Source organism: Morus notabilis, unplaced genomic scaffold (genome assembly GCF_000414095.1).
Source record: "Morus notabilis unplaced genomic scaffold, ASM41409v2 Scaffold69, whole genome shotgun sequence".
Taxonomy (NCBI): domain Eukaryota; kingdom Viridiplantae; phylum Streptophyta; class Magnoliopsida; order Rosales; family Moraceae; genus Morus; species Morus notabilis.
The window spans coordinates 794,997-806,462 of record NW_010364208.1 but is presented as its reverse complement, the minus strand read 5'-3'; the positions used below and the strand labels follow the sequence as shown (position 1 = coordinate 806,462).

The 11,466-nt window shown below is 37.7% G+C and overlaps 1 protein-coding gene across 2 annotated transcripts; it reads left to right on the top strand.

The window, feature by feature from the left end:
* The first annotated feature begins 5,011 nt into the window (after nt 1–5,011).
* On the top strand, nt 5,012–9,630 carry LOC21406087 (S-norcoclaurine synthase 1). Of its 2 annotated transcripts, XM_024170758.1 has the most exons (5): nt 5,012–5,379; nt 6,045–6,292; nt 7,302–7,402; nt 7,520–7,626; nt 9,155–9,630. In XM_024170758.1, the coding sequence occupies exons 1-5, from the start codon at nt 5,089–5,091 to the stop codon at nt 9,401–9,403; spliced, it is 996 nt and encodes a 331-aa protein (XP_024026526.1). In that variant the 5' UTR covers nt 5,012–5,088; the 3' UTR covers nt 9,404–9,630. The 2 variants fall into 2 exon arrangements, with proteins under 2 accessions (XP_024026526.1, XP_010104367.1); XM_010106065.2 differs by having other exon boundaries at nt 7,302–7,626.
* Nucleotides 9,631–11,466: the final 1,836 nt, after the last annotated feature.

Here is an 11,466-nt window from a genome sequence, read left to right as displayed (position 1 = left end):
TTAAGCAAAGAGATCTTGTGAACTGGTAATAGAGTCTATTGCTGTAAGCCTAGATAGGATGCGGAGAGTGCATCCTAGGGGGAAGAACCCGAAACTCGGTCCGGGTAGGCGAGACACTTGGTAAGGTAAGTAATTTGTACTAATTACTTGTTGAAGCCTGTAAAACGGTTATTTTCAGTTATATTTCCTTTGAGGGATGTGAGGTCTGTCGGGACTGAATGTCTTATTTTATTTATGTATTCAATTATTTATTCATGCGCTCATTTATTCTAAATATTTCAAATTATATCCTACTGGGCGCTCACGTTTTTTAAATGTTAAACCCCTCCCAGGAGACTCGAGGAGCGGTGCACAGTAGCTGGATATTTGTTACGGAGCAGCTGAGTTGTGCTGCTGTTGGAATCAAGTGAGGATCGTGAACATCCTCTTGGACAAATGTAAGGAATTTGAGAATTCTGTAAACTTATGTAATATTTGGATTTACTAGACTATGGTTGATGTCTGTTGTAATGATTAATTACATGAGCATGTATGTACGATACTGTATGTCCTGTGGGGTGGAGCCCTGTGTGCCAGAGGCTCCTGGATTATGTAATTCATTTATGTTTTAATGCAGTTAAGTGTGGGGCCCGGTCTGGGAATCTGCTTTATTAATCCCTAATCGAGCTCCACGTCACCCACCCTGTTTGGGGGGCATGACATCATGTTACTCGGGAGACTTTTTCTACCATAGCGTTTGAAGTGGCGGTGCATGGAACTTTTCCAGTCCTTGTAGCACTTTGTTGCCTCCCTATCAACAAAGGACATCAGAATACCGTTCTTATAGTTGTAGTCCATGTTAAACCAGTCATTGCAAAACAGTTTCACATCGTTAAAATGCATTGTTAACTTTAGTATAAACTATACAAATTATTGCATAAAAAAACACCAGCATCGTACAGACGCTTCAACCGATCTCCACGGCACTTGTTTAGTACCCTTTGTCTTTTTTTTCTTCCAACGGGATGTTTTACATACGGGACACGTTTGTAGATTAACATTCTCCTTCCAAAACAAAGCACAATCATACTTGCAGACATGAATTGTTTCGTAACCCAGTCCAAGTTTACTCATGAGCTTCTTCGACTCATAATGAGAAGAAGGTAACTTCACATCCGGGAATGCATCTTTCAATAGATTTAACAGAGCATCCATACACTCATTAGGCCACTTGTATAGCACTTTTAAATGCATCAATTTCACTAAGAAATTTAAAGATGAATACTTAGTGCAGCCCGGATACAATCCCACCTGGAGCTTAGAAAGTAGATCATTAAATTCAGCACACTGTGCATCTTCTAGATCCACATGCGTCTCATCTAACATTTCATGGTCATCATTAATCCCAGCAACGTCTTCTAAGACTGCAAACATCTCGTCTACTGGTTGATTAACTATTGGGTCGACACCTGAAACCGCTTCTACTTCACCATGGTGAATCCATGTACTATATAATGGATTAAAACCAAATCGATGTCTATGCACTCTCACAGTTTCTACTAGATGCATTTCATGGTTTCTACATTTCACACAAGGACAGCTGATATGGCCAATTGAAGTTGCATAATTTTTGGCGACCTCAATAATAGCAGATAACCCATTCCAATATTCATCCGACAATTGGTTCTTTAAACAAATCTAACTTTTGTCAATCAGCATTTCAACTATAAACAACAACAGACATACAAATTTATTAATGTGTTTAATTAATTTTAATTTTACTCTTTATTAACACAATTAAAATTTATTAATTAAAGTTTGTTAATGAACTTATTAAAATTCTCGTTTTCTAACTAAATTTCTGCAGCATAACGACTTATTTTTCATATAATCTAAAAATCAAAACCTGCATAAAAATAACTTTAAAAGATTTCGGCACACCATAGCTGCAAGATGTGCCACCCAAAACAAGAATCATAAACATATACTAAATTTCAACAATATAAGAAAATCATAATTCAAATTTTGTCATCATAATCCCGAATTCATACAACTAAAAACTACAATAATTTTAAACTAAATAAATATAAAAAAACTTACAAAGTTCAAACCCACTAAACGGGGGTTGAAAATAGCGGGATTACGTCGGAGGAACCGGGCAAACAACGACGAAGGCAAAAAATCAAACGCCTACTTCAAATTGAAACATCAAACATAATTTTCAAACACCGAAATTAACATTTTATTAACATCAGGAGTAACATATAGACACAATTCTTGATTAATCAATGCAAGTTTAAATTTTCACATTCTTCGAACCATAAAAAATGATTAAACTCGAACAAAAATCCCTAACATTTTCTATTTTCTATTTCCTTCTTTCATTTTCTCGGCAAGTAACAACAATCGCTAACAAAAATCCCTAACATTCTTCGAATCAATGTAAGTAACCAAACAAAACCAAATTTTACAAAAGAGAAGGGAAGAGAGAGAGAGAAGACGGCCAGCGGCGGCGGTGAGGGGAAGAAGAGGCAGAGAAAGAGACTTAGCAGGAGAGAGAGAGACTGAAACCATCGGGGGAAAATGAATAGAAAGAAGCTAGGGTATATCAGATCAGACTTATTTGCGACGACATTGTCGTTACAAATAAATTTAAAATGTCATCGCAAATAACCCACAGCTGGAAATTATTTGCGACGACATAGTGTCGTCGCAAATAATCATTTCCCCCGCGTTTAGTTCTTGGTCAAATCTGTTAAAGCTTATTTGCGATGACAAAGAGAAAATGCCGTCGCAAATAGAGTGATATTATTTGCGACGACACATGTCGTTGTAAATAATAAGATATTTGTGACAACATAAGACGACAAGTCGTCGAAAAAAATAGATTCCCTTTGGCGGTAAAAATCCGCGCCATTAAAAATTGCGCACCAAAACTATTTGCGACGACATTGAACTTATTAGCGACGACATGCTTATTTCATTTAACGGGGAGTAATTGCGACGACATATGTCGTTGCAAATAATGTTGTCGCAAATGGCCTTTATTGTTGTAGTGTCATTTCATCGATTCGAGTTTTCAATTTTAGATTTACACAATAAAAAGCTCTCAGAAAATATCACATTTAATTTTTTCTGTTACAGTAAAAAGCTTTAAGAAAATATCACATCTCAACTAGAATTAAAAACTCGAATCCGTGAAGTGAACGGGGCCTGTTTAGTTTAACTCAAGCTTCACTTGAAAATTTTTGTGGCTTTGTTTCTATTCATCCCTCTAACAAATAGGCCATTGGTTTGAGAGATATGTATTGCATTGCTCTGAAATTCTTTGTATTTTTTTATAAAAAAAATTAACAGTTTTTTCAGAATCTATTATAAAAATTCAAAAAAAAAAATCCCTCGTTCGCTTAAGAAAAAAATAACAATAATAAGAAAAAAAAAAGAAAAAAGAAAAACAGGGAAACAAGAAATCGAGTGGAACCTAATGAGAATTGAAAGCCACCATGATAAGATAACTCATGTGGTCATACCATAATAGTACAGAAGCCGTACTCATCCGACATTGTCCACATGCAAATAAGAAATAACACATCATTTCTGATTTATCATGTTTTGCCTTCATTTACTAAGTTGAGAGAGAGAGAGAGAGAGAGAGAGAGAGAGAGAGAGAGAGAGAAAGGGAACACGTACGAGAAGCTTCTTCTTTTTTTTTTTTATAGCAATTATTAATATTTTTTATGCATGGCTGTTATTAAAAGTTTCTTATAACAAAAGTACTTCTGCGTTAAAGTCTGCTCCAGCTTAGAAAAGATTTTTCTTCTTTTCTCTTTCTCCTTCTTTTTATTCTCTATTTCATTTTCAGTTTTACATTTTTTCATCGGCTGATTTTGCGGGTTTTTTTTTTTTTTTTTAAAGCTCCTAATCATTCTCTTAAAAGATGATCTTTCAATCAACACTTAAAAGGTTGACTCTCCCGACTTTTTTAAATATTTTTTCTATAAAAATTATACCCCAAATGTCTCATTTGATTACCCAATATTTTCTTTTTCAAGGTCACACAAGCCACGACTAAAAGCATAGGCCACTCTCTTTTTTTTTTTTTACACGTTAATGCCCAACATGTGTGTGTGTGTATATAAATGTATTCATCTGCCTTTTTTTTCTTTGGAAAGTCCAATACAATTTGGACTCTAAGGATATGTAATTATCTCTCATAATATCTCTAAAATCTTCTAATTTAAATATTTCAATCATACCAAAATTATCTTTTATTTTCTCAAATAGATCATATCCCAAATATGCATGAATCTCCATAATTTCATGTAACAATCATATCTTTGCAAATATCTCCACAAATGTCTCTAAAATAAACTTGCCCAATTCTACTTTCCATGTTAAAAAAACTTTCCAAATCCGAAGCAATTAACAGATTAAAATCGCCACAAAATCTGATTCTTCATGAATCATGAACTTGACCCTGTTTTTGAATTTTGTACAACTCATTTCCAAAAAATTGCCAACTAACAAAATCCCTAACAATTTTGGTTCCGACTTTTGAAATTCAGAATTTTTGTGAGAGAAAAATACTATAGCAGAACCAACAACTATGGTTTGAACCATGCAGAACTCTTGAAACAAACGCACCTCTTTAAATATGTGTTGATTGGTGTTTTCATTCACTCCACATCTTCAGAGAAAGCATCGACAAGTACTCATGGGAACTGCAGAAACTCACAATCTGCCTATTGAAGTCAATTCAGAGACTCTAACTAGTGTGTTTGAGGAAGGAAGACAATCATTAAGACTCAACTTTTATCCACCTTATGTGAATGCTAACAAGGTCATGGTGGGTCTCTCTCTACATTCAGATGCTAGTGGATTGTCTCAAGTGTACCATTGCATCTTAAATTTGAGTGGGGACCCAAGCATGTGTTTGACGTTGCAATTTCCACAAGCAAAACATGCTTGGGTCCCCACTCAAACTATAATGGAATAGCGGCCAGACCATATTTAGCTAGTGGAAATTGCAGCCACCAATAGTTGAAGCAAAACCAAATATGTTTCCCATTGAAATTGGCCATTGATTTCACATCTGTTGGTTTAGAGAAAATGGAGGCTCATGAGGAGCTTAGGAGAGAAATTGGCGATGGATCAGGTTCTGCTGTTAATGCCCCAGTTGTACTCGACAATGTTGAAACTCTTTCTTCAAAGAAATTGAAGGAAATCCCACATTATTATCTCCAGCCTCGTGAAACCGAAAATGATCTGGTAGAAGTTGTGGACAATGCATTTCTAATTCCAGTAATTGATATGACCAAACTTCTTGATCAGCATTCTTCTGGCCACCGTGATGAATTGGCAAGGCTACATTCGGCTTGTAGAGACTGGGGCTTCTTTCAGGTATAATCCGTACACATCATATCGATCAATATCGTCTCGATTTACTTTCTTACGTTTTCATTAAACTTTAGATTTGTGAAATCATGCATTTATTGGAAATAAAACATTAGTCTGATGGCGAAATAACATCATTTAAGCTTTGTTTTAGACTGAGCTAGAGTCGAGGAGCATATCCGATGCTATATCCAATACAGTGTTATTTGGAGCATATCCCATTATTTTAGTGCTAAATTTTTGCATACGCTATATTTAGTATCAAATTTTGCAAAAGATATTGCATATGCCAAATTTTGTTATTTAATTACCATTGATTGATGTATTGATTTTTTTTCCATTTAATTGTGTTATAATATTATTATCTGAAATACTTTATTAATATTAGAAGTGTACTTCTGCAAGTCACAAAGCTTAATAATTATCATACCCAAAAAAAAAAAAATAGAGCGTTTTAAATAGATCTAAAGAAATATAACATCAAATATGCTATTTTCACATTTTCTGTTGTAGGAATCTGACCTTGTCGGATCGGAAGCTTAACACACTGTCAAATATGTTCTCTATTTTTTGTCCATAGATCTAATGATAAGGGAAAATAAAAACTTTGTACACCACTACAAACTTACTCAAATGGTACACAAATTGATGTTGGTAATTTGGTGAGGCAGTTAATAAATCATGGGGTTCCAGAGGAAATCGTTGAGAAAATGAAGATTGACACAGAGGAATTCTTTCAGCTACCGCTTGAGAAAAAGAAAGCTTATGCACAGCTGCCAAATGGCTTTGAAGGCTATGGGCAAGCCTTTGTTTTCTCTGAAGAGCAAAAGCTTGACTGGGTAGATCGGCTCTTCCTTGATGTTCGGCATATTACCAAAAGAAATGTGAGATTTTGGCCTACTCATCCCACCTCTTTTAGGTAAATTCTTAATATCAGTTAACACAATTTTCAAAAATTGGCATTGGAGGTTGTGGGTTTGATCCTGTTTTGTGTGCGTGCGTGCGTGTGAGTGGTGCCTGATACTAGACATCACTCCCTAGCCCTTTTTTGCCCGTTTCACATAAGGCTATTCATAAATTCACAAAATCCGCAGCCCAACCCACCTTACCCCAACTCAACTTAAAAAATACAATTTTTAGTATTAAAATTTTTTTTCGGCCCATTCAATGTCTGACCCAAAGTTTTGGGGCGGGGTGTGGGTTAAGTCTATAATGGCCCGCACACCCCAACCCAACCCGTGCTTTAACTTGCCTCCTCTAATATCTAACTGTAGGTAGGCAGCTCATTTATACTCTCTAGTTTCTTCATATTTGAATTAAGCCTCTACGTTTGCTTTATGTTAAAACTAATTTATGAGTGTAGACTAATATATGTTTACTTTATGTTTGATGTTGGATGGACTACTTTGCTTCATGTTTGATGTTGGATTGAACTTTGAATTTCTATCTGTTTGAATGCTGGAGTTATTATTTCTATTTGATGATAAAGTTTGAATGTTGGATTGCACTTTGAGTCTTTGATTCTTTGAATGCTAAAACCGACTACCCAACTCACCTCGCACCGCCCCAACCCAATCTAAACATCATTGGGTTGAGAAATTTTTCTAACATCGTTGGGATCAAATATGTGCAATCCGCACCATTTGGTGCGGAAAAAAAAGTCTTATCCCGCACCAACCCAACCCATAAACAGTCCTAATTTCACACACGCATTCATGAAAAGATTTTCGATTTCACAATGTTCTTTTAAGCGCCGTGAAATATTTTAATTGGTATTTTTTAAGCGTCAACATATCAACAATTTCTGCTAGTGAATCTATACACTGAATAGTTCTCCAACCCTTTCCTAGACTATAAATTTGCATTGAGTTCCTCGCGGTGTAACGATTAATTTTTTATTTTTATTTTTATTATTTGCTAATCTTCAGAGAAAACTTGGACAAATACTCGCTGGAAATGCAGAAACTTACAATCTGCTTATTAAAGTTCATGTCAAGGAATCTGGGGCTGGACGCAGAGACATTTACTAGTATGTTTGAGGAGGGAAGCCAAGGAGTGAGACTAAATCTTTATCCACCGTGTATGCAAGCTAACAAGGTAATGGGTCTGAGTCCACATTCTGACGTGAATGGCTTGTCACTTGCAGTCCAAGTGAATGATGTCCAAGGTTTGCAAGTCAAGAAAAATGGCAAATGGGTGCCTGTGAAACCCGTTCCGGGCGCATTTATCGTCAACATTGGTGACCTCATCGAGGTGAGTTACTATTATAATTAGAAATATGCTACTTATTGTGAAAATTACAAGTGCACAATATCGTTAATAAGTAATAAAATGAGAGTAAAGTATCATTCTTACAAAAATTACGTTAATTTTAATTAAGTACCGAAATTAGTTAACCCTAAAATTATTTGAAACACCAAATAATAGAGAATAATGAAAAAATAAATAGAAATAAAATAAGTAAATAATTAAAGCACTAGAGCAACCAATTTCACCATAACTAATCCAATTTATTTCCTTATTTTTCTTACTCAAGTTGATTATCCAAGTCCCTTAAAAAAAACAGTTGATTATCCAAGTTGACAATTGAAAATTCATAATTTATTCAATGTTCTCTTCCAGATTATACAAAAAATTTCCTTAATTGCTAACTCACTATATTCCTGTGTGAATTACAACAATCAAGAAGTCATTAAGTTTCATGAATTTTCATGTCGCGACCATACAAACCATGTTTAGTATATTCTTATCTCACATGTAATCTATGGTATTCAATACAATGAACTCGACGCATAATTCTCCTTCTAGTTCTACTAAGATTAACCAATCATTTAATTGTGACCAATTAATTAGAAGCATTAAGAACACTTTAGAATATTCAATCTTAGAAAAATAAACACTGAATAAGAATAAATATAATAATCACGTTACATCATAGCTCTAGCAAGAAAACTAAAACATAATTGAAATAAAAATAAAACGAATCGAGGATTCCAACATCTCAATTCACAAAAACTAAAAGATAAGAAAATTAGAAAGAAAAACTCATGCGGGGGTGTGACAATTCTCCAAGCTTAATCTCCAATCTTCAATTTTTTACTCCTGGTCTTCGAAGTATTTTCTGCCTTTGAAACAAAAATCCTAAAACCTAAGAACAAAAATCCTAAATAAACTAATTCTAAAGTGATGCCCTTATTCCCTAAAATAATTCCTCAAATATTTCTATCAGCTCCCCAATGGGGCTCTGCTTATTTTTGGGTACTTTGTTGAATATTCGCATCCTGTGCAGAACTTCTTCCTCACACACGTTAATGCATACAGAACTAGGACCTTCCCTCCTCATTAATTTCTAATACCAAACAAGAAAGTGAACAATTTTCATCATTCTTTATGATCATACCAAACAACTTTCAGAAAATTCAAATCCTTTACTTCCTTCCCAGCACTCCCCTTATGGTATTTATGCTTCCGTCCTTCAGTCACTTATACCAAACACAATAAGGACCAACAATCTCAGGATACTTTCCAACAACAAGACCATAAAACAAATAATCAACTACAGATAGTATTTTATGATTATTTATAATCAAACATTGGTAAACTTGAGCACTACACATTTTTAACTACAGTACATAGACAACAACATTATATGTCCATACGAATCTTAGTAAAACTGGCAAAAATCCTAATTGGTTGATAGTATAGCCAATAGGTTATATTCACAAAATTCGGCACCACTATTAATTATTATTATTATCTTTTTTTTTTTTCTAATATGCAGATTATGACCAACGGAGAATACAAAAGCGTAGAGCACAGAGTTGTTGTGAATTCGAAAAAGCATCGTCTTTCAATTGGTGCATTTCTTAGTCCAGATTTCAAAACCATTATCGGTCCTGTACCAGGTCTTGTAAAACAGAACGGGCCTAACTACAAAAGTATTATCTTCGAGGATTATTTGGAGCAAGTTTACCGGAATAAAAAGATAAATAGTAAAAGCCTTATCGATCAAATGAAGCTGGAGAAATGACTCAAATCTGAGTACAACTCGTTTGGTCATATAGAGTTCATTGCAATAGTACACCCTAATTCCCACAATGGATTCTCCCCTACTCTCCTTTTAGCTACCTTTGTATCAATGTGTGAACTTTATGGGTTTGTATGCGTATTGATATGTTGTATATACTAAATCTATTTCTAATAGATTTGATTGTAATTCAATCTTAAAGGTGTCGTTGTTTAATTGATGACTACAGACTCAAGACTCATTTTATTAGTCAACTTCTAAAGCCTCAGTTTTCAGCCAAAAAAAAAAAAAAAAAAAGAAACCTAGTCTATGTGTATGGCACAATGGGATGTACGTATTCCTGATATGGAGCACAACTACTAGTTGAGCATGTAACGCTCATTTTTCTAAACCGATAAAATTCTTAGAAATAGACGTTAGGAATTTACTTGAATAATGTTATGGTGTTATATATAGTTAATTCTAACATCATGTTGAGTTATTTGTTACAATAAATGCGACAAGGACTCGAGACGCCGAGAACAAGTTCATGTCATTTTATAAAAATTATATATATGTTCATTTTTTTTGATGATTTGATAAATGAATATATGTTCATGAGATGATGTACTTCATGTTATAATGCATGAAATTAAGTGTCTTAGAAAATTTTAAGTTTTTTCTTGACTTTTCTTTTTAGACAAAAGAACTATTTCCATAACGTTAATTTCCAGCTCTATTTTGGACCTTTAAAATTATGAAATTATTCCTTTAGCTTAGACAAATCTGTAGAACCTTTTATAAGCTTTCTAACGCCTTCTCATTTAGGCAAATTGAAGATTGGAGGAAGAAGATGTGGCCAATATACCATCTCAATACCCAGCAGTCTCCGACTAGGTTACTGCTCACAATAAAGAATGAAAATTCTAGAAGTTGACCTAACTCTTTTATTAATGTAATTACCGGGAAAAATTTAGGTCTAATCCGGATAGTCCGGCATTTGACCGTAATCCGATCCGAAATAATACGTAATAGAATTTGACTTGATCAAGAAAATGTTATGTAGAAACTTTATGTACGGGACAAAATTTCCCGAAATGTGTAAAGTTATAATACAAATATTTCTACAGAGGAAATTCGCACCGCGGCACGCCCGGGGCATCCCCGAGACACTCCCGGGACACCCTTGAGGTAGCCCGGGGAACCCCTGGGACACCCTTATCGCACCCTCGGGGCATCCCCGAGACAGCCATAGGGCAACCCGGGACAGCCCCGTGACAGCCATGAGGCATCCCCATGACAGCCCCGAGACAACCCCAAGCAGCCCTGGGACAGCCCCAGGCCCTCTGAGCAACCCCGGGGCGGCCGTGGGACAGCCCTGGGGCGGCCCCGGGACAGCCTCGGGGGGACACCCCCAGGGGAATCCTGGGGCAGGCCCGGGGCAGCCTCAGGGCAGCCCCAGGGCACCTTTGGGGTAGCCCTGGGGCACCCCCAAAACACCCCCGCACAGCCCCGGGACACCCCCAGAGCACCCCCGCGGCACCCTTAAGGCAGCCCCGGGCAGCCCGGAACAGCCCCGTGACAGCCACAGGGCATCCCCAGGACAGCCTTGGGACATCCCCAGGGCAGCCCTGGGCCATCCCCGAGGAAGCCCCGGGGCGTACCCGGGACAGCCCCGGGGAAGCTCCGGGGCGCACCCGGGACAGCCCCGGGGCACCCCCGGGATAGTCCCGGGACACCCCCGGAGCAACCCCGGGGCACCCCCGTAACAGCCCCGGGACAGTCCTGGGGCACCCCCATGGCACACCCGGGACACCACCGGGGCACCCCCGGACATCCCCGGGGCACCCCCGGAGCAAGCCCAGGGCACCCCCGGGACACCCCGGGATAGCCCCGGGGAACCCCCAAAACACCCCCGGGGCAGCCCCTGGACATCCCCGGCCCACCCCCGGGGGAGCCCCGGGGCACCCCCGGGACACCGCCGGGGCACCCCCGGGGCACGCCTGGGACACCCCCGAAACACCCCCAGGGCACCCCCGGGACGCCCCCGGGACATCCCCAGGGCAGCCTCGGGACATTGTCGGGGC